This window comes from Cottoperca gobio, chromosome 6 (assembly GCF_900634415.1).
Source record: "Cottoperca gobio chromosome 6, fCotGob3.1, whole genome shotgun sequence".
Classification (NCBI taxonomy): Eukaryota; Metazoa; Chordata; class Actinopteri; order Perciformes; family Bovichtidae; genus Cottoperca; species Cottoperca gobio.
The window spans coordinates 1,748,761-1,772,346 of NC_041360.1; the positions used below are offsets into that span (position 1 = coordinate 1,748,761).

Here is a 23,586-nt window from a genome sequence, read left to right on the forward strand (position 1 = left end):
CAAATCGTTTCAATAGAAATTAATTTAGGATAAAGTGAGTGTTAAATAGTGAAGGCTAATTTGTTTATACACAAGTGCACATTTCAAATGTTAGAGTACATTGCCTGCACAAAGAGCACATATTGAGTGATTATACAGTCCAAACATTGATTTAAACCAGTTTTTCATCCATCAGCTCTCAACTCTCAAGAAATCCCTTTTTGCCATCAAATTGACGGTGGACGTATAGATGCCTGGAAACACACCAGACCTTTGTCCTTCAGTATGATCTGTAAATTCAGGAATATTTCAAATGCTATATCACACTGACTAATTGAATATGATATGACTCCTTGATATTCAGAACATGCAGGTCAAACATTGACTGGCACACTAATTATCTTGGCTGAATCTGTCCACCCATTTTGCAAACACTACAGTGCTGCTGTTTGGCTGCAGCCACTGCTGTAACAGCCAGCATGAGAACACTGAGCCTCTTTGTGCTCATTGGATCAACATCTCTTATGCAAAACTGGAAACTGATTTTGTTCCAAACTGTCGTAATTATTTCTATGGACGTACTGAGCCGACACTGGCCGAAGATGCAGATGGCAGTGAAGTCCCATCTGTCAAAAGGGAGCACTTTGCTTCCTGTACTCACCTCACTTCAGGATCCCTCTGTGCTCTGCTCACACTCTGCATGGCTTTGTTAGATAGCTGGTGACTGCAGAGATGGAGAACACCACTTGGTTCATCGAGCCACAGGTTTACACTTTCTGGGCTCTGACAGAGGTCCTTAAATACATCTTACACGGTCAGTCCTTTCCTTACTGTAGGACCTTTTCATTATTTTAATGAACAAACTATCCTGCCACGCAAACCACAAAATGTGCCCAGTTGTGTGGAAAAAGTTGGTGGCAGAACTACTGTACTAAAGTAGACAATACAAGTATTTTACTTCATACAAATACAGTATGTAGTGATGAGTTAAATTATATTAAATGATCTGTTATGATATGGGATTATTATTACTGATGCATTAATGTTTAAACAGAATTACATAGATGGATAAAGAACAAAGTCATTTTAACAATTTACACTACTAGCAAGGATTACCAAGTAGCCAACTGTCCCTGAAGGCGACGTCAATAGTATGGCAATTTGTGGTATTTTGATTAATTGCAAGTTTGGCAATATGCACCACTACTGTATAATCTAAATTCAATGTAGTGGCCCCTGCCTAAATCATGTGTTAATTTAATCTAATTACAACAAACTAAAAGAGAGGGGGGGGGGGGTATTTTCCACCACTTGTTGCTTGCTTATGTTGCCCGGTATCAATTAAATCTGATCAGAACATGCTCACACACATTAGTTGCATTCTAAGTAAATAATACCAAGTGTTTTTTCTCCCAAACGTTAACTTTGATAAATGCATGTTCAGAGAAATGCTGAAGATTTTAAACCATCAATTTACAGTTCAATGCTGAGAGAATGCAAAGATACATACAGTGACACCAACCCTGTGTCTCAATTTCACACTTCAACCTACTAAGTTTTAACAGCTCTAACCTTTGAATACAGCATGCACTGTGTTAACATTGTGAGACTGTGCTGCTGTGCCTCTCGTTAGGTCTTACAGCACTCGCACCAACTACAAATCCATTCTGTTGAGCCACGATAATAGGACATTAACACGTCAATGAAAATGCAGAGGGCTAATGTAATGTAACAGATGGTGAGATCATTCTTTTGGCTTTATCACAATGAAAACTTTGTCTTCTGGTATTCTGGTGGATGAACTCCTTGGTGTGACCTACAGTAAGTGTGCTGCAGGTCTTACTCTGGTTTGTATAAACACTACATATCACGTCAAAGTGTCTCTCCAAAAAAAAAGCATCAACGCAACTCAAGATTGAAATCTCATTTATTTTAGTTATGTACAGAAGAAAAATGCTGAATTTCACAAGTGACATAAAAATAAAAATAAAATCACATCTCTCGAGCCTCTGTATCAGAGGGGCACAGCTCTCTGTCTCGTATACAGACACACACATGCACTCATTCACTGCCTCTCTTTCTCCTACACTCTCCGCTCTCTCGTCACTTTAAAATGGTAAAAAAGGTATTTCTCTCTGGTAGATATGGTATACTGCATTTGCGGGTAGCTGTTCTGTTGTAGTGAGTCGCTGCTGACATTAAAACTATCCTGTGGTCTGGTGCGTTTCTAAGCAGTGAGTAGAGGTGTATGTGTGGGGGTGAGACTCTGGTCAAATATAATTCTCTGTATGTGCCGTCCTGTCAAACCCACATAGACATTCACACCATTTATATGCATATACACAATGGCATTAATGTGAGCAACCACACACACACACACACACACACACACACACACACTCTTCTTCTATGTTCTTGCGTCTCCCAGCTCCAACTTTTTCCCATGATTCATTTCACAAACATGATCCCCTGCAGGTGAGGGGCTATATATGACAGATGATTTCTCAGCCCTGTGATTAACAAATGCAAAATTATAATATTAATAACAAAAAACTATCCCATTGAATTAACGGTTCTCCTTTAGCTGTCTTGCGTTTATTTCCTGCGTCACTCCTGTCCAAATCCCTCCGTCTCCTCGATGGCGAACAGGAGTTTCTCCCGGAGCTGCTCCAGGCTTCTGTAGGGCGGCAGATCCAGACGATTGAAGCTGTGAGGAAGAGACAAACACGAGACGTGTCACTATTAGTCATTGTTCTTTGTGGATTCACAGAGTGGAATAACAACAGGTCTGTCAGCTATGTGAGCCGTACTATCTAAAAAAATGTTTTAATATACTTTGATTGACCACGTGTTTCCTCCTGCCGAAAGATCCCAGGCAGCATTGATTAGTCAGTGTTTATGCATCTGGGCTCTTGGTGTCTTTGCACGGTCATTGCTGCAGGGGAGTGACTGTAACGGCATTGGAGCAACACTTTCTACATATGGAAGTCCTGACGGCTGGTTTAAAGGCACAGGTTCTGAGTACGGGCTGTGTGCATTTCTCTGTAGATTAAGCGTTTTGATACTTTAACAGTATTTGTATAGCACCTAGACCTGCTTTATAATCAAAAGAGACATGAAATCTCACTTTTTACAATATGGGATCTACCAACACATGAGGGATTCACAGAAAGAGATTCAGCATGTAATCCAGTAGAAAACTATCTAAGCTTAAAGGTGCACTTGCTAGCTTTTGGGAGCTTTCAGTCGCTTCTTAGGCTTCCTCTTGTCTTGAAGAACATCAGTCATAAAAGTCAAAAGGGGACCTTTAAGCTTAGATTAATTAGGACAAAATGTTTAACATGTTAACAGATAAGGCAGCAGCAGCAGCAGCAGCTTACCATGTGTGGCTTCTTGGAAGCCAAGTCTCCTTCCCCACCTTGTCTATGCAGAATTTTTGGGGACCGTTACTTCCTGCATGAAGAAGAAAAAGTTATTTCATCAAATATAAGCTTGAATCTTTTTCATCATAACGGTCTCAGAAAAGCATTTAACTTGGGATTTTTCTTTTTCTAATTCTAACCATGCTTTTTATTACGGGAAATGATCAAGCAGTACATTCAATACAATAATTGTTTCATCCGTTTCCCCGGCGATGTAAAGCTGCTGTTAATGAAACATCAAATAGAACCAATAAGGCTGGGATAATACTAATGTGACCAATCTGCTGGAGTTGGCAAATTGCATTCACGGCAGCTCAACATCGATCGACACAAACAGAAAAGTGAAAAGTTCAGAAGTGATTAGAGATCACCAACGATTCTGTTGTTGTACTGGTTCAATTGGTGCCGTGGAAATCCCAAACAATTGATTTGTTTATAGTACCCTTGGAAAAATGGAATCTCAACAAATACACAGTATTTATAAAAAAGCTAATAAAATGCTCACGCTTCGCTTACGTCAAATATCCTTATTTCACAAAACTTTGAAAGGAACATGGCACTTGTGTACCTATGAGCTCAGTGAAGCCTCCGACAGGCAGCCGGCAGGTTCCTGTTACAAACTGAAGCAGACGGATCCTCTTCTCGTTGTCCATCTCTTTCACCACCTGCAGGAACACAACTCCAACATTCACTGCACACCAGAACACATGAGTCCTCAGAGTGTGTGTGGGTGTGCGTGTCCGTACCTGCCAGAACCAGTGGATCTGCTTGCTGTTCTTGGTGTAATGTCTATAGATGGTGTTCTTCTGCCAGTCGGCCAAGTCGATCTCCTGCATCCCACACAGCATCAGCTGCAACAAAGAGTCCTTCATTCTTTCCGTTTGTCTGAGACAGAAACTCAGGCAGTATAAATGACTCTCACTCTCTCTCTCTCTCTCTCCCCCCCCCCCCCCCCCCCCACTGGTGGTGATGCTGTTTTAGTTCACACACGACTTGACTTAGTCTCCAAGTAAACTTGCTTTTCTCAACAACAACAAAACAAAGTTTTTATCTCCCACCGTTCATTTTATTCATTAATCTCTCATTTGTCTCTTTTAATAAATCATGTTTGCTATGTTCCAATTTCTGTCTTTTTATGAAGCATATTGTTCTGCGTCTTTTCATATGATATATAAAATGTAGATAAAGTTTTACTGCCATCATGTATCTCTTACAAAAACAGATTTCTTTATCTGTAAGTACAGAATGTCACAGCGCCCCCCCCCCACCCTCAGGTTTAAGACCAATTTAACCAGTAGAATAATGAAACAAAGCTAACCAGATGGTTTCTACTTTGTTTAACACAACACATGACATTTGTGCCCAAATGACTGAAGTGTATTAAAAATAAGGGGACATTTGGTGAAAACAGCCCTGTAGAAATACAGCTACTAATAATTACATGAACAACATTTTAGTGTTCATTACACTTCTGACTTTCAATGGTCATTATTTCATTAGTTCTTTACACACTGACACTCCAGCCCTTCCGCTCCTCCTCACCTCCAGTTCCTTCTCGTCGAAGTAGCGAAGCCACTCCAGAGGAACCACTTCGTTGAAGCCATCCAGGAAGGCTTTGGTCTGCTCCTCCACCCCGCGGGTGAACCTCCAGTCTGTCAGCAGGCTGAGGGAAGGAAGAGTGCTTAGTTGTTATGGTTGGGTCTCCACCGCTGACATAATTTCTCTTTTGCAGTTTGCATCCCTCCATGTTAGATTGTTCTCTGTCTGTTGAGCTGCAGTGGCTTTTACTGCTTCTGTTAACTTACCTGATGTACTCTTCCTTGTTTTCCTCGGTGACCAGCTCGTTCTCTCCGTCATCTTTCAGCTGGTGAGTGGAAACCTTCCCGAGGATCTCCATGTCCTGAGCAAAGTACAGCTCCACGCCACACTCTTCCAAGTTGTTGTCTCTGGAAACACAGACAGACACAAACCGTCACCTCTTGCAAGAAGGATCCTTCTTTTTAAAAAGGAAGTCACCTGCTACTCTGCCGTCTAGACATTGGATCAGAGTATGTTTACTTCTCTCACGTAAAGCTAAACCTCAGCTGTTTTTGAAGTTCTGGGATCCTTAGAACATTTATTTTGATCCTGTCAATTTTATGTTTGTGATCTTTTTTTCAACATGTAATTGACTGAGTTGATATTGACCTACGCACCAGAGTTGTTCTTGTGTAGTTGTTTCTTTCAATTACAAAACAAATAGTAATAAAAAAGAGGAAGACATGAGGGCTGGAAAAATGTTCTTACTGATTATTTACACTTTCTACTCTAGCGAGCATGAAATAACAAAAACACACAAAGAGGTAAGCCATCCTGCGTTACTTACTTGACCCACATGATGGAGTTATAAAACTCGGGGTCTATGGACTCCAGGTCTTTGAGTGTGGGTTTCTTGTCCAGCATTCGCTTGTAGAACGGCAGTGTGAAGCCTGTGTCGATGAACTTTCCATGGTACAAAGCCTGCAGGGAGGATTTGTAACATTAGAAAGCACGATAAGGAAGATCTCCTGGTCTTCACGGCTCACATTCAGAAAGATATACTTGAAAACAGTGTTGGTTCACTACATCTGAAGATGTGGCAGGATGCAGTCTCTGGATCTAACAAAGTAGAGAAGTGGGGGGAGTGTTTTGCCCCTGCTGTACTTTAGTGGTACGATCGTGTTATTGTACGGTCATTCGGGACATATGGTTCAAATTTGTTCTTGACAAATGTATCTCAGTTGCTCAGGGCTAGTACTGATGATTCACAGAGGATTGTTTCGTGCCCATTGAAGTGTTACAATGTTTTAACAGCCAGTCACCTTCACAGGAAACATGAATGGAGCTTTTATTTATTTCATCTCAGCCGTATAATTCTGCCCACTTCTCCTGTCTGAATCATTTAGCAGCACATACTCCACACCTGCTGATATACATGACAAAACAACCACTGATCATTTATTCAAGTCACCAAAGCTTCTACAACTCCAGCTGCAAAGTTGATTACAGTTTACATTTGTTTCTGACTTTTTGTAGTCGCTGCCATGTGTACATTTTGTGTACTTTATTTTGGTGACTTATTCTGTGCTAAGTATCCTTATTTCATTTTTAGAAATACATTCAAGCCAAGTGATGATCTGTGCTTGGTGTGTGTGTTCACAGAGAGGTAGAGGAAGCAGACAGATGGAGCTGTTTAATGTGAAAAACCCACAGAGGACTGAGAGCGATGAAGAGCCAACAAAACACACAAACACACACACACACACACACACACACACACACACACACACACACACACACACACACACACACACACACACACACACACACACACACACACACACACACACACACACACACACACACACACACACACACACACACACACACAAACACACACACACACACACACACACACACACACAAACACACACACACACACACACACACACACACACACACACACACACACACACATAAAGTAAGAAAGAAAAGGAGGCAGTAAGAGGCTTTGGTAGTTGAGACAAGCATCTTTATAAGGGAAGTCAGCAAAGTGCATTTTAGGACTAAATATAGGAAGCTGCTGGCGGGTGTGGGCTGGGTGCGGCAGTGAGGTCATGGTGTGGGTGAGGGGTGGGGTTGGCAGACGGAAGGAGGGGTGGGGTGTGGGTTTTGGGACATACAGCGTTCTGGAGTTGATCCCACAGAGGGAGACATTATAGTACATACTGTACATAATGTACATAATGTATATACACTGTCGATACTGAAGGTTGAAAACTATTAAACCGTACATATCTTCAACACAAAAAGGCCTGGTGGTGAAGACCTGCTGCACAAAGCAAAGCCTCGGCATCTGCAGGCAGCGACACTTTCTCAAGTCCTTTTGACTAAATGTTGAAATGAAGACGTGAGTTTTTGAGCGTCGGCCGCTCAGATACAATGAACAGCGAAGGAAACTAAACTAGTTGTAGTTGAAAGCAAGTTTTTACAAATGGCTTTTCAATGTCAGCGTGTTTGAAGCAGTATTTTCTGTTAGAAAAACAATAACAAATAAACTAATAGATATCAACTAACTAAATCTTTATTTGTTTAAAAAATAAATAAATCGTGCAACAGCAACTTGGTGAAAGAAATCTTCGAAATTAACAGGAAGTGCAATTAAAGTGAAGACGTAAACTTAGAATTAAATTGAATAGATCTGCCCTATTGTCACCGATTCCCGATCCAGCTACTTGAGTCCCGACTGGAAAGGGTCAACAGGGTCAAATTAAAACTAGTAAACACAGATAATGCAGTTCAGTTTTAAAGACCTTGAACATCCCTGAAAAGCAAAGCAAATGAAATCCCAAGTATGATTTGAATAAAACTATTCCAAAGTGAAGCTCACCATTGCGATGAAGCGTCCAATGAAGCGGAAGTATGTGAGGTGGTCGGGGTTAATGGAGGAGGCCGGGTTGATCTGCAGACAGTAGTTGTTCTTGCCGGCATATTCAAACAAACAGTACATGGGGTTCAGCACCTCGTGGGACAGCAGGAAGAACCATTCCCTGCCGAGCAAGAGGACATGACAAGAAGATATGAGACTTCATTTTAAGGCCTGAGAGGCTGACGGATGACAGCAGGGATGTGCTATTATCATGTCAGGAATTAATTCACACAAGTAAAACACATTTTGTGCTGCAGGAACAAGAACAGATAAAAGAATGTAAGACAAATAGATAAACCTCCTCAGAGAAATGACACATTGTATGTAAATCAATTATGCCTAAGTGCAGCTGAGATCTGAAGTCTGACTGGCAGGTTCGGTTCTCCTGGATATTTCTAGGCATGTTTCCAGGTTTTGATAATCACTGTGGTGTCAGGTCTGAGCTGAAGAAGGATCCAGTTATCCTTCAATTAGTCCCAGGTAGTTATGACATAGGATAAAAGGATGAGTGGAATGAATATCATGTATAGAGAAAGACTAGAAGAGAGTTTGTTTAATCACATCACAATACTGTGCTGAGTGTGTAAGGTTCAGGCAGCTCTAGCTTTAAGTCCTCATCGTTTAACGCCACTCAAGACCTCCAGTGTTACCATCACTTAATGTGCTTTTTGATACTCTTTTTTTCTTCTCAAAGTATTTTGGAAAAAGCCCCTTCTAAATGTGATGAGGTGATGAGTAAAGCAGAGAGTGTCAACACACAGTAACATTTCATTTGATTTGTTACATTGAATCTGTCGTATTCAATGTTACTTCAAATACAATTTTATAAAGGCTTGCAAATCCTGAATTAAATTGAGTTCTGAAATAATAAATCCTGAATTACATTTGGGCAAATACAGTAAATCCGCAGCTTCTTATTAAATGAATGTAACTGGTGTCGGACCATATTGTGGGTTTTGTTGGGATGGAACAAACTACTTATAACGTGTTATCAGTGAGTGTCAGAGGTCCTGGTGGCCGGACTTTGCTACCTTTGGACAGAGCAAGGACAGAGTGGTAATGATCTTCACATCGAAGAAGGAATGAGCATTAAGTAAATAAACACAATTTTGAATTTTAAGTTAAATGCAAATATGATTTTTCTTTCTAGACTATTTGTTATGGTAATCTTGTGTAGACCAGCTGGCAAAGAATAAGAGTTATATCGACATACTTTGGATAGTGGGATAAATAATAATAAATAATATACAGTACATCAACACATAAATTATATTGAGACAAAACACAGAACATGAACATGAAGGATAAATACAGAATCAAATAGACACAATGAGACTGAGGAAGGATGCATGTTAGAGAGAATGAGGGCAGCACCACCACCAAGCCCTGGCCCTCCCCTTGGGGTTTATGGGAGGGGGATATGGACTGACGGACGGACGGACGTAGACACCTCACAACATCCCGTCCGTGGTTCTACCCTGTGGTAGAACAGCATGATGTCACCTACCATAGGGTAAAACCACTGACGTGACACCAGAGACAGAGACACAATGCAAAACCAAACAGAAAAAATAAGAAGACCACCAACAGAAAAATAACAACATATACAGAGAGGAAGACCTGGAAGACAGCAGACGCAGGGGGATACATGTGATGGGTGGATGGAGGGCAGTGGTAAGGGAAGGAGGACAGAAATGTTGCAAGAGCGTAGGAGGTGTTGAGAATTTCATCCTCACACAAACACCAGTCTCCACTCAAGTTATGCAACGGTACGGATGTACAAAGAATGGAATGTTTTAAAGCCAGAAATCTCAACACCTTAAGTCAAGAGCTCTGTAATGCTCGTTGCATCTTTATGATCTCTTCAAATACTTTCAATCCTGCCTGGAACTGCAGTTAACACCAATTTAAACGCTGGTTGCAGTGGAGGAAGTTGGTGCAGAGATGGAGAGTGACAGGAGTTGGAGAAACACACCATCACCATCATTACAAATCATGGGTTGAATAACAAGCTGTGGTACCACACACAATGACAGAATGCACGGGGAAGAGGGAGGGCTTGTTTTGTCGCGGCTCTCACCTGGCGATGCCGCCATAGTCCAGCCCCTCCTCTCCTCTCATAATGATGTAGAGTCTGCGGCGAAGGTCGTACGGCTTCACATTCATGATCTGAAGACCAAACAATGTATGCTTTTGAGATGTATGCATATTTGTTTTTCTAATGTAGGTTTTGACTCATAAGGATGATAAAAATCTCAGAAAAATGTTGTAGTATTGGAACTACATACAGATAAAAATGGAAATATCATAATGACTGCAGATTAAGTTCAGATACCAAAATTAGCCAAAACATGTTTTTGTCTAATCATCAGAACTTTTGCAGTAAACATATCCATGTTATACAGTATCTATATGGATTTTGTGATCTCATATCTTTTTTATCAACAATATTCTTGACTTCATTCAACATTAACTACATGCTTAAAGTTCATTTGTTTTGATCTGAGACTGCCAGTATTATTTCTGTCTGGTAACCTTATTTTGTTATCTGGTAAATGTATTTGTTTTGGCAAAACTAAACACAAGATTATGTTAATGTAGTTGTATAAGTGTAGAACAGAAGTGTGTTAGGTTCGTCTCTGACCTGCTGAAACGAGTCCTCAAACAGTGTCTGTCTGGACACCGAGATCTTCACATGGCTGGGCAAGGCATTGGACTGGACAGAGACACAATACAACACAATAAATCAAGCACTCAGAATTACTGTTGGATTGAAAAAAAGAACTTCAAATGTGGAAAATATAAATTGTTAAACAGGTTCGAGTCGGTAAGACCTTCTGAAAAGCCATTTAAGACATTAACAGTTGCTGGTCACTCCAAATTGTTTAACTCTCGCCCCTTACTTTAACCCTGATTAGTCTTGACCAACAACACCCTCTCTCAGCTGAGTGAGCACTTGTGTTATAGCCATATATTCAGTACAGATACTAGCTTTTTTATCTGGTCCTGTCAGGCTCACCTCTGATGATAAATATAATGCAGCTCATATCACATATATGCAGGTTATAACCCAAACTCCAGCAATACACACCAACACACATATCAAGGTGAGGTGTGTGGACAGGGCTTCTGACTCCAGTTAACACTTACATGGCACAGGAAGCGGAACTGGTGATACTTCCACCTGAAGCTGCGGTCGTAAGCACCGGGTGAACCGCCCTGCCGTGACCTGCACGCACACGCACAAAGAGAGAGAAGAGAGGAACTTGGTCAATTTTACCCTGCTTCAGCAAAATCCATGGAGAATAGGGATTTCATAATTCTAGTGTTAATAAACTGACTACATAAATGGCTCTTTACTGGTCAGCTGATCAACAGAACCATGATGGTCTCCTTTAAGAAGCTCTCATGTTCCATGTTGCGGGCCAGAGACTCAAAGTAAATATGAAATTCACACCAGTCATTCTTTTCTAAATAACGACTTGGTGTGTCTGGGTCTCAAAGACAGAGGTGAGTCTGGGCCTGCAGCTGTGTTAGTATAAGCTCCACCAACACACTGGATATGTGCCTCGTCAGCAGCGAGGCTGAGACGCAGGGAGAAAGATAATGGGAGGAGAGTGAGTGAAATGAAAGGAGAGAAGAAGGACGCTTCTAATGTGTAGGGTTTGTGCTCGCCGAGCTGCCAGGCACATCTCGGTTTGGGTTAGGAAATGGAGACCACAAAGGCAGAGCGCTGGCCACGGCATACACTGCTGCAGGATCCAGTGTACAAACAGGGAAGACTCTTTCAGAAGCCCTCCGTAACCACAGACCAAGAAATACATTCAAATATCGGCATGAAAAGCAGCCGCACACACACACACACACACACACACACACACACACACACACACACACACACACACACTCTGCAATGGATCTGTTGTTGCACATCTGCACATTCTCCTGACTTTTGCGGTGGGATTTGAGACGGCTTCAAGGCAAGGCAAACATCCACAGGCTGAGGGGAAGAGGTGTGTGTGTGTGTGTGTGTGTGTGTGTGTGTGTGTGTGTGTGTGTGTGTGTGTGTGTGTGTGTGTGTGTGTGTGTGTGCTAGCATGAACATGTTGCTGTGATAAAATGAGACTTCATGTTACAATATCTGTGAGGCTTAAGTTGATTCTGTCTGGCCCAAAGAAATACTTAAAAATAGAAATGAAAGGCAATGGATAAAACATGGGCTCAATAAAGAGGCAGATCAAAAGTAAAAAGATGATGTGGTTTCGACCTTTTTCATGTTTTATTTTTAAAGTTTTCACAAAACGAAGGGATTGTTTAAATCAATATTTGCAATGCAGCTATGTCACTTAGGAAAAATCATTGTGCAATAAAAATAGGAAAATCATTTGATTTAGTTAAGTTGTTTTTACCAAGAACTAAATGACAGAGATCATTTCCTCAGCATGTCTTTGCTTCGGCCTGTGACATAATTTGATTTAAAAAAAAGCAGATTTGGGAGGAAGGGCTGAGAGAATATTTACCCTGACTCAAACCCGGGTCGAGGGTCTTTAAAGGTGGTGGTGAGCGAGTTGTGGTCCACAAAATATCTGACTCCCTCGGCGGTGTACTTCATCTCCCAGCCCGGGGGCAGGGGGTGCTCCTTGATCATCCTGCAACAGGGAGAGGGGCAGTGAGCACGGTCCCAGCCAGAGGGGCCCCGTCCTGGGGATGAAACTAACACACCTCCCGCCAACCTGTGGATCTAAAGCACTGGACGCTGAAACTAATTCACAGCCGTGCTCGGGTGGAGTTTATCTTCTCTGAGGATTCCAAAAGCACGTTTGACTTATTCAGACTGCTTCCAACCACTGGAGATGAACTCAGAATAAAGTCTAGAGAGCCTTCACCAGTGAGGCCAACAGCAAGAGAGGTCCATATAAAATGTTATCTTATTATAAAGACAAGTGACTCAGAGAAATATTTTTAATGCGAACAGGAATTCCTCGTTCCACCCGCAGTTTGTGCCTCTAATGTATTACATTTGTATCACAGAGCTACCCATCAGTTTGTCAGACACTTATAGCTGATCTGAAGGCATTTCCAAGATACTTCCATTCAGCTGGATCTAAAATATCAAAGTACATTTTTTTTTACCGATTTCACAAGTTATGAATCAAATTGTGTTTTCTTTCAAGGTACCCAGTAAATATATTTAGATGGTAAGAAAGGTTTTTGGGGGATTCTGGAAATACCTTCAGAACAGCAGTAAGTTTTGTATGACGACCTTCTGGGTTTGTCAAAGGTTACTATACTTAGCTATACTGTGACCTTAATGTAACGTTAACAGATCAGAGGCACAAACTGAGGCTAGTAACCCCATCTCCAGCTCGCCCTTAAGATGTCATATACAGAAGAAGATGTGTGAAACCAAGAAAAGTTAGAGATTCAATTAGAATGAGTGAGGTGAGAGAAAACAATTCAGCTCAGAAAGTGTTTGAATGTCAAACAAATAGAGAGTGATGCCAGAAAAGTGATCAAATAAACAGCAGATAGAGCGTAGGAGATCAGCCTAAAGCCCAAAAACTTTCCAAATCTTCAGAATTTTCTTATATTAATGCTGTTTTCAGCTCCCAACAGTCAATCTTTAAAATAAAGTTTGCCATGCTCCTGTAAACTCACTACTTTCTCAATTTTCAATTTCCTTAGAGAATTTGTCAAATTTCTTTGAAATCCATCTTCACACACACACACACACACACACACACACATACACATACACACACACACACACACACACACACACACAACACACACACACACACACACACACACACACACACACACACACTCACACACACACTCTCTCTCTCACCCTTGGGTCCGAGGATCATCCCATTGTGTTGTCCGTGTGTTGTGGTTGACAAAGTAAATTCTGCCATTGTCCTGACGCTTCTCTGTGGATACAAACATACAGACAAAAAAAGAGTTTTATGGGATTTGTGATGTTATGATGAAAGCTGGAGGATTTAAAAAAATTAAAACTTGGGACAAACGCCACAGTGAATAGACGGAGATCAGAGAGATCACCTGAGTATCTCTGTCAGAAACAACTGGCCTCATTCTCTCTTTTTTGATGAAGAGAAAAAAATATCTCACCACCATGATAGAAAACCTGCAAGTCTGTGTGATATTTCACTAAGACTTGATTCGAATACCTCACCAGGGTAAACTTAAGTGCGTGTGTGTGTGTGAGAGTGTGTATGGCATTAAGGTCGTGGTGGTGGGGGGGGGGGGTTTGAAAGTCACGTTGTTGGAAGCAAATATTAAAGACGTAGCCATGGTTTCATTTCTAAAAAGGTAAGAAATAGTTGAACAAATATATTGGAAGCAACTTATATACAGAATAACATTTTAGAGTGTGTTAGAAGAGCGTGTGTGTGTGTGTGTGTGTGTGTGTGTGTGTGTGTGTGTGTGTGTGTGTGTGTGTGTGTGTGTGTGTGTGTGTGTGTGTGTGTGTGTGGTAGGCCACTGGTCTCCTGAGAGAGTAGTTGGTGCCCCATCCTCCTCCCTGCATCACTCGAACATCTTTTTCTCATTAACAGGAGTGTGTGGAGGCCCAGAAACAGTAGTGCTCACATTGCAACTCTTACTAGCTTTCTCCTTGAGTCACTCCACCCCCACTTTACTATCCAGCCCCCCCCCCCATCCCCATACTAGTTTTCTCTAGTTTATTTCATTCACCACTGTGCCTTTTTCTTTTCCTCCATCTTTCCCTCTTTTCTTGCATCTTTCTCTTTTTGAATTTGAGCCTTACATTTTCTTTTTTTTAAAGCCAGGGAAGCGACCACAGACGAAAAAGAGCGCGCCAGAGAAGCGAATCTAAGCCAGTGATATAATTGAGGTTTTCGTCTTGAGGTACCGCAACATGTTGAAAAGGCATCATGGGCAGGGAGTGAGGCTCTTTGGAGTGAACATGTCTGTGTGATGAAGTCTATGAAAATGTTGGTGGGAGCTGCCAGCAGCATTCCTTTATGAATGAATGAATGTGTGTGACATGATTCTGCATAGATCTGATTACATTGCTCATTTAGGAAAATGTCCCATCAATAATGCAGCCTCTGTGGACTTAAGAGTAGAGGGAGTATGTACATTGATATAACATGAGCAGAGTCATTTTATACAGATTTTAAACAACGTAATGAACAGTGGTGACTACAATGACGAAGCTCATGCTAATTATAAAATCCACAAAAACAGCATTGTTTCTGATGTCACATAAAGGCTTACAATGATCAAATATGTGCTCAGAGTTCTGTGGATAAGAGAAAATGCTGCCATGCTGCAAACATTTTGCAACAATACACCCAAATCTCATTCTCTTACAGCTGTCTGCAGAAATGCATTTCAGGTTTTGATTGAAAACAGCTTAGCCTTAAGAATCCAGTCCTGACTGATGAGATGCACTTAAACACCAGACACCTCAAGCAGGACTTTCAGACTTTCAATCTGTCGGTTAAACCTTGAGACCATTCAACAACAGGTCAGCACCCCTCACTGAGATTAACTTTTTCTGGAGTGTATATGCAAGTATGTTCGGCAAACCTACCCCATCCAGGAGGCAGCCCACCCAGAGGATCATTTTCCACCGGAGCACCAGACGGCTGAGGGAGAAACAGAGAGAAATAACAAATCCGGTTAGGACACCTTTCTGTCCTCTCGGGGCTTTTTCCTGCTTTCGCTCAGTGTTTGTCCTCGTTGTACGTCACGGTGTGAAATTCTTCTGTCAGTCCACTCGGTTCCTCACCGCCACATGAGGAGGAGGAAATGGTTGGGGAAAAAACAACCCAAAAAATACAGCAAGAAGGGAAAGCCAATGAGAGTTTAGAGGAGTAAGAAAAATAAGAAATAAAAAAAACGCCAGTAAAACTCACGAATTTTGACAATCAAGTCAAATGCTTAACCTCACAAACTCACGAAACCAGGGAGGATACCTGTGGGTAAGTCAGGCAGGCTGTGTGTGTGTAGGTGTTAAGGGGTGGGGGTGGCTCCTCTCTGCTGCAGTGGTAAGGGGCATCTGAGGGAGCTGGCCAGCCAGCGGCTCGTATGCCTTCCAAAAACTACACGCTCGGTAGGAGGATAAAACAACAACGCTGTTCCAATAAGCTCACTGGCTGGTCGCAAGCCCCACCCCCCGGCTTCCCGCTCACCTCCTTAAATACACCCCACCTCTTCCTCCACCCTGGCACCCCTCCCTACTCCACCCTGAGGTCCTCCTCCTCTTTTCTCTTGCTCTCTTCTAGCGCTGCTGTGAAAGTAGGCAGGGAAGTGCGATGTCTGAGGGAACTGAGGGAACATTCATGCTTGTTCCAGACTGGACACTCCCCGCCTCCTCACTGGCCGCCCCAACCCACCCCAGGCCTGACAAAAGGCACCTTTATACACCCTAGGCCTGGAAACCACTGTGGGGTTTACTCAGCCTGCACTCATACACACACACTGAAAAAAGTGTGTGTGCCACGGTGTGGAAAGTTTGTCTGTAGCAAACAGTCAGTCAATGTGTACGTTCTTATGTTGGGACACACACACACACACACACACACACACACACACACACACACACACACACACGAATATATAAGCTTGAGTGGAAAGTAGCTGAAAAGGCGCTTGTTAGGAGTTAGTGGCTGCTGACGGCTCTGTTCATGCTATGCGATGTTTATCACAACAGGCTGGTCTAGGTGTGTTGCAAACAACTGCAACACCATTAACTGTAGCACCAAGCAGAGCACAGGCCCCTCTACTGACTACATGTTACACAGGTTCATGTTGTACTGGGGCTTTAAATAAAAAGGCTGGGTACACTGTGAGTTCTATTTGGTGATTGTAAGAAGCCAAACACTCCAGAAAATCATCAAAAAATGTGGGAGAAATCACCTTCTATTTAATGGCTGCTTTCGGCAGCACAGGTTGCACTTGTTGTCGTTAGCTACACTGAGGTGAACAAACACCAACACCAGTATTGTCCCATTGAAAGCTAGTGGCCAAAGGTTTCTTTTCACTGAGACATGTTGCTCCACAAAAGTGATGATTGTTTCCTGAGAAGCCATAAAGTACAGTATTATCCACCAAATGTCTACGTCACTTTACGCAGCATTTCCCAAACAGAAATGTGACTGTGCCCATTTAAAGTGACTCTGTCATGGAAACTGTGAGGGAGTCAGGATGGAAAGGACGAGGCCTGCTGGAGGGGCGAGAGTGGGCACATAACAGGGTTAAAGGGTGTGTGTGTGTGGGTATGTGTGTCCCACCAACAGCCAATCTATGCGCCTGGGCCCCACCCTTATGGGTTTTCTGTGACTAAAAAAGGTAAAAGGAGAATATAATGATATAAAGACATGATGACTTCATCCTGGCTCCGACCAGCTTCCAGACAGAGCGAGGCTGGAGGGAGGAAAAGAAAGAGAGTGAGAAAACAAGGGATGGAAGAGAGGGGAAAGCAGCATGTTGGCAGAAACGTGTGAAATAATGGCTGTGTGATGGATCTGGAAGGAAAATGCTATAAAAAGGCCCATTTCAAGGCTGCTACCACAGGTGAAAAATGCCCATTTCAGCTGCTCGCTTTTAACATGTTTGAACACTTTTACCATTACTGTGGCTTCAGAAGCACCCATTAGTACAACTTAAACTATGAAACTTAAGTCACATTGCTGTTGCAAAGACAACCTGCCACTGGTTTGCAGGGAGCAGAGAAGCAAATCTTGGTACACAAGGAGATAAAGTGAATAACAGGAATTCAGTAAACTCTGGGTCAGTAAGTTCATCAGCCATCCAACACTTTTTCAAATCATGTTGGCTCATCGGTTTGTTTCAGACTGATTTGGACAAGCAGTGTGTTTCATGTGTGTCTTATGTGTTTGTTGTATGAACACATACGTTTTTTCAGTGTGTATGTAATAGTTAATCCAATGCGGAGACATTGGTGCTGGTGAATATTTGAATCTGTGTTCCTTGCTCTCTCAGGTTTATATTTTACACAGAGGGAATATAAATTGGAGATTACCCACTAAATTTGACCTGGTGCAGACAGAGCGGTTTTCGGAAAAACAATTTAACAATTGTGCATTTCATGGTCTTAGGCAGTGGTGGGTTGGCTGTCTGGCATTCTGGGCATTTTCCCGGTGGGCCGACGTGTGTTTTGGGCCGACAAAACAGTCTTTTGTTTTTGTCTGTTTTTTTTTTACTGACCGGCCCATAAAACAGGTAGATCGGCCAATTGGTGTTTTCTTTTTTAATTGGTCTAATTATATTGTTAACCTTCTCCAAATTGGATTAGACAAAACGCAAGGGACACGGCCCAGAGAAACTGCAGGCAGAATGGCCTGGGCGTCGCAGGCTACAGCCCTGAATGTTTATGAATAGCCCCGGACTTTTCGGACCCTTTTGGCGAATTGCTGCTTAGTCAGCAGCTCCTCTGGCTGCAGCACAGCGTCTCTCCCTCTCTTCTCTTGCTGTGCGCACACAGGCAGGAGTGAGTTACGATGGTTACAGGCATTGGCGTCGCCAGATCTTTTTGTTGTAATGTAAGCCTATTATAATCTCTACAAAAAGCTAAATATGGGTTAACGTGCGATAGTCTTCAATGACCCTGTGAGATGTGGCTGGACTGCAACTAACTATTATTTTATTATTATCATCATAGACAAAAGTCCTTTTAACTCTAGAACTTGAATATATATAAAATAAAAGATAAAATGTGCAAAGAATATGATGTAATAAAATGATGTCTGTCTTTAATTTAAAGTAGACATAAAACCAACATAGAGTAAATCACATTTATAGCATGAAAATATATTTTCTTTCTTTTATTCAAAACATAATGTAAACAAAACCAGCATCAGTGTAGTTTAAATAACTCCTGTTCATTGTCCTTTCATAGTATAAACCACTTAAAATCATGCTTTATGGAAACATGAGCACTGACGGGTTGTGTGTAAACATCAGTGAATGTGACATTCAGCCTTGTGGACGTTTTCTGTTCAGTGGTGCAAGTGATAAAACACAGGGCTGATTCAGGTGGTGCTCTTAAGGGTCCTTGTTCAAGCTAGAATGGACAGAAAGTCAGAGAGGAAGAGTAGAGGGAGGATAAGGGAGGCAATCGAGAGAAGGTAAGAGGAGGGAAAGACCAGGCCACAGGCTGAAGAGGGGGAAAAGCAGAAAGAGGGAGAGGTTTGCGAAATGAGCAAAGATAAAAATGAATACATTTCTATGCAATGCAGAAAAGGGTGATTTCGAGAGGGAAATGGAGATTGAGGGGATTTTGGAGAGACGACAGAATGATTGAAGGGGGTGGGGGTTTGGGCGGGGTTAAAGCAAAGGATAGAGGTTAAAGAAAGGAAGACTAGTAAAGGTGAAAAGAAGAGGGGGGAGTGAGGGGAGAGAGCCGGAAACAGCAGTTAATGACCCTGAGGCTGCTCTCTCTGGGGTTCCTAACAAGCTGCAATTATTACAAACAAACACACACGCGTGCGTGCGCGCGCACACACACACACACACACACACACACACACACACACACACACACACACACACACACACACACACACACACACACACACACACACGCTTGTGTTTATGAGTTTGCACAGGCACAACTTTACACATTGTCTGTATATATTTATGTGTGTGTGTGTGTGTGTGTGTGCGTGTGCATGAGCATGCAGACACCCGTTACATTGTCATGGTCAATTTAAGAGGGATACCGGGCCCTGGACCCTCTTTGGTTGTCATGTGCCACAGAAAAGAAATGTGGCACCTGACCTCGACATTACAGCCCTGTGAACACGTCTGCTCAAACACACACAATCTCAGAGAGGAGGAGCATGTGAGTTAACAGTAGGGACCTACACACATCAGCATCCACATAACCCCACACACACTCTATACAGAACAAAAATTGACATGTCTTAATTTAAAATGGCAAGACAGTAGGATAAGTGAGCCAGTTATTCTTGAGTAATTACTTTTCATTGCGTGTCCACACATAGTGAGATGGGCAGTCGGCAGTAGAACATGTGGCTGTGCTCACAGTTAAACTATGAGCTCTTTTGTGTTGGTTTCCTTGTTCACACACACTGGGGCCATAAATAGTAGCTGCTATCAGCAGTGTGGGCATTCCAAGACAGAGCAATGTACTATCAACATGGTGGGCCTATTGGCTTTTCTCACATGCACTGAGGGAGGGAGGGCAGAGGAGGAGGAAGAAAGGAGGCTAATTTTCCAGCCCACACCAAACCTGAATGTTTCTATCCCAACGTAGACAGAGCGTGTGTAGTGTCACCTTTGGAGTCATTAAAACCTGAATTCATCCTGACACTGTTAAGTACCCAGAAATTGCATCAAGTATCTTTTCCTAAGCAGTGGCAACATTTAGATTGAGGAACTCAAAACAGGCAGAACAGTGGAAGCATCATCTGGAACACTGGCTACATGTTAAAGCATTTAGCATCAACCATACAAGTAACACTACCAGAAATGTAAAGATTGTTTCAAATGAGCAAAGCTATGATTTGAATAAAAAAATATCTGATCAAAGAATAAAGAATTAAGAATCAAACAAAACATTTAATGTCAGCTTTCGTTACTTTCCAGACTTAGTGCACATTTTGTTTGGTACACCAAAGCCAGACCTAGAACAGAGGGAACGACACTGGTGCCTTCATATTCATGTGGAAGCTGCTTTAGGGCAGCATTAACACAAGTCTTACCAGGGTTCAGATTGATAACCTGATTGATGAAGAGCTTCTGAAAATGCCAGTGGACAATAAATCAGTAAAAGTTACCAGCTACACCACCTGTTCACATTTTGAGTTGAACTTTTCACAAAGGAGTTCTGTTCCTCTGCTGCTTGTATGTTTAACTGCCAGATGTTTGATGAGGGTTAATGCTCAAAGTTCAACTACTCTTACTTCAACAGTGTGGAGCTGTGTGAGGAAACTGAATAATAATCCATTCCAAAACTTTGTTCAAAACTTTAAAAATGACCACAGCCGCCACAGGCAGACAGAGATACTGCATGATGATGGGATTGAGAGTAAAAAAGAGGAATCTTTAAGTGTGAAATCATCAATGAGTGGAAAAACAAGTTATAAAAGGGAGCGACGGGAAGATGGTTTATGAATAAAGAATAGACAGATGATGGGAGAGGTAAAAGGATGGATGGAGAGAAACAGGTGAAGGTTATTACAAAGATATAAAACACAAACACTCAAAAGCACATGAGAGCACACAAACAGCCAAAGTAAGATACATAGAAAGTAAGACGGGGACAAATGCACACACAACTTTCATAAGATTGAAACACCCACACACACAAACAGAGTGCAGGATGGGGTGTTTTTTTTATAGAAGTCTATAAGAGTTTTAAGGCTGGTTTTACTAATGGTCCATTGAGAAAGCTCTGTTGCTTTAGTCCCATAAGTCCTTACTGTCTGGCTGCAGTCTGACCTTGGCTGTCGCATACAGCCCTGATCTTACTCACAACATGCACTGATCGTGTCCAGTCCCGGGTGGCATTATAGGTATTTCTCTGTGTTTTCAATCTCACCAATGTGAGGTGAAACTCTGGCCCAATTTTAAACCCAGCAGTAACATGTGACACCGCAGGGTTTTACCTCCCAAGAACATGCAAGAAGTGACTAAACGACAAAATGCACAATTAATGAGCATATTGAAAAATATCAATTGACCTCAAAGGAAGACTTTTCCAAAACATGAAACCAGAACCTTTTGCCTCTCTTGTCGTTTGTGTGTGTTAAGCTATGTTTTGTAGACCAGGATAGTAAATACTGTACGCGCTATGATTTATTAACATCTTCTTAGAGTCCCATGCTCCTATGAAGAAATAACCTTTTTTGTGTCTTAAGTCTTTAGCTGAAGTAACAAACAACAGTCGTTCCACCTTCAGTATATTGACATGAAAGATTGTTTTTACATTTGCTATTCTAAAATGGTGAGTGTCTTGCATGGGATTGGGTTATTAAGTCATCTGCTACACAGGATGTGTTTCATTTTGCTGGTTGATTTGGGGTAAACAGTAGAATAACTGGGCAGTTAGCATAAGCATTGATAGCCAACATGGCTAAACAGACAAAGAGTGGCACTATCAAACCGTACCAAAGAATTAGAAGAACAAGTATTCACAATACTGGATTGACAGGTGAAAACGTACAGCAATGAAATCTTAGCCTAAAACAAGAGTTGAAAAAATATCTTCAAGATTTCCACTCTACCCAGAATAGTTTAAATGAAAAGCTACTAAAGATGAGTCAGCGAGCATATCTCCAGTATGAATAACCCTTTCTGATGCCACTAACATCAGCAAGCTAATGTTCACTAATAAAAGCACAAATACAACGAGTTAGACACGCTGACATACTGATCCACAAAACACTGCATGACACATGTATTAATTAAAGCTGCAATAATCAATATTTCGGTTCAACTGACAAGCTATGTGTAATATGAAAAGTCTCACTCCTAGTGATGAATCCAAAGAGAATCATTTCCTCATCACTAAAAGGGCAAAGATCCATGAGTTCATTTTTTTCCCCGGCCTGAATCTTCATTGTGTGGTTCATCTAATTTATTTAACCAGGATAAGGTCTCATTGAAATTAAAAATCTCTTTTTCAAGAGTGTCCTGGCCAAGACAGGCAGCTGCACAGTTACAGACAAAAAACAATCACAATCACAACATTAATTAAAACATTTACAGACACAGTGGTCTGCTTCAATGTCTTTAAGAGTTGCCTTAAGTCTGTTCAGAGAGACCAGCTCTCTTAGTTTCAGCTCATTCTGCAGCTGCTTCCAGGCAGCCGGAGCAGCGTAACTAAAAGCCCTTTTCCCAAGTTCTGTACGGACTTTTGGGACAGTTAATCTTACCGCTCTCACAAGCTTGTTTTCAGCAGCAGCTGATTTCAGCAAAACAACTCTGATTAACCTACTACACACTACCTGTCCAGCACCAAAGGAGAGAGGGGCAATGTTAGCAATTAACTAGTGAACATAGTGGAGCATTTAGCAGCTAAGTAGCTAGATATCTTAGTTTAGTAATAGTAATAATTTGCTTTAAAGTATCAAAAATGTCAAATCTGAAAATGTCAGTCTTTAGTGCCCCCAGTGGTAGTATCAATCAAACCCCAAGACCAATGACTGCTACTACCCATCAACATTATTTGAACAAAGTTATAACCACCTTAGAATTTGACATATTGTAGCTTTACTTTTACCAAACCCAAATCTAAAAAGACCAGTGATGAAAAACTAATTACAAGAACAAAGTAAATGACTTTCAAGACCAGCACTCAGTTAATGGGAAATACAACGCTAGCTTTCTTTCTTTCAAACTAAGCTAATTTCAAATTGCAGTGGTGCTCACTCTTCACTTTATGAGAAACATCTCTACATGTATGTCTACATACATACGATATTACTCATGATTCTGCTTGTGATCTTCTAGTTATTGTGGTTTTGTCAATTGGGTTGATACACAGCTACTGACAGAAATGTCTGTCCTCCATGTATTACGTCACAGGCTGTTGGCCATGTCTGAGAAATCAGACATTCACTTCAGCTTTCTGGTAAACACACCTTTACTTTCAGCAAAGCGATTTGTCATTTGGTTTAATGAACACTTGATGAGGGCTGCATATAGCTGTTCCTGGGGGACAGACATTTCAAATGAAAGCACTAATCCTTTCCC

At 41.7% G+C, this 23,586-nt stretch overlaps 1 protein-coding gene across 5 annotated transcripts in view; it reads right to left on the reverse strand.

Annotated features, from left to right (window-relative positions):
• Window positions 1-1,888: 1,888 nt before the first annotated feature.
• Window positions 1,889-23,586, reverse strand: part of wwp2 (WW domain containing E3 ubiquitin protein ligase 2) — a 56,494-nt gene continuing 34,796 nt past the window's right edge. For 3 of the 5 annotated variants that reach the window (XM_029433601.1, XM_029433603.1, XM_029433600.1), the window contains 14 exons: window positions 15,434-15,488; window positions 13,700-13,781; window positions 12,369-12,497; window positions 10,999-11,077; window positions 10,493-10,564; window positions 9,929-10,017; window positions 7,810-7,969; window positions 5,767-5,900; window positions 5,207-5,347; window positions 4,944-5,064; window positions 4,148-4,252; window positions 3,970-4,066; window positions 3,360-3,432; window positions 1,889-2,686 (listed from right to left, as the gene is read on the reverse strand). In XM_029433601.1, the coding sequence (XP_029289461.1) occupies window positions 2,587-2,686; window positions 3,360-3,432; window positions 3,970-4,066; window positions 4,148-4,252; window positions 4,944-5,064; window positions 5,207-5,347; window positions 5,767-5,900; window positions 7,810-7,969; window positions 9,929-10,017; window positions 10,493-10,564; window positions 10,999-11,077; window positions 12,369-12,497; window positions 13,700-13,781; window positions 15,434-15,488 (1,437 nt within the window). In that variant the 3' untranslated portion in view covers window positions 1,889-2,586. Of the gene's footprint in view, window positions 2,687-3,359; window positions 3,433-3,969; window positions 4,067-4,147; window positions 4,287-4,943; window positions 5,065-5,206; window positions 5,348-5,766; window positions 5,901-7,809; window positions 7,970-9,928; window positions 10,018-10,492; window positions 10,565-10,998; window positions 11,078-12,368; window positions 12,498-13,699; window positions 13,782-15,433; window positions 15,489-23,586 lie in introns of those variants that run through there. The other 2 variants (XM_029433604.1, XM_029433605.1) reach the window with 2 other exon arrangements.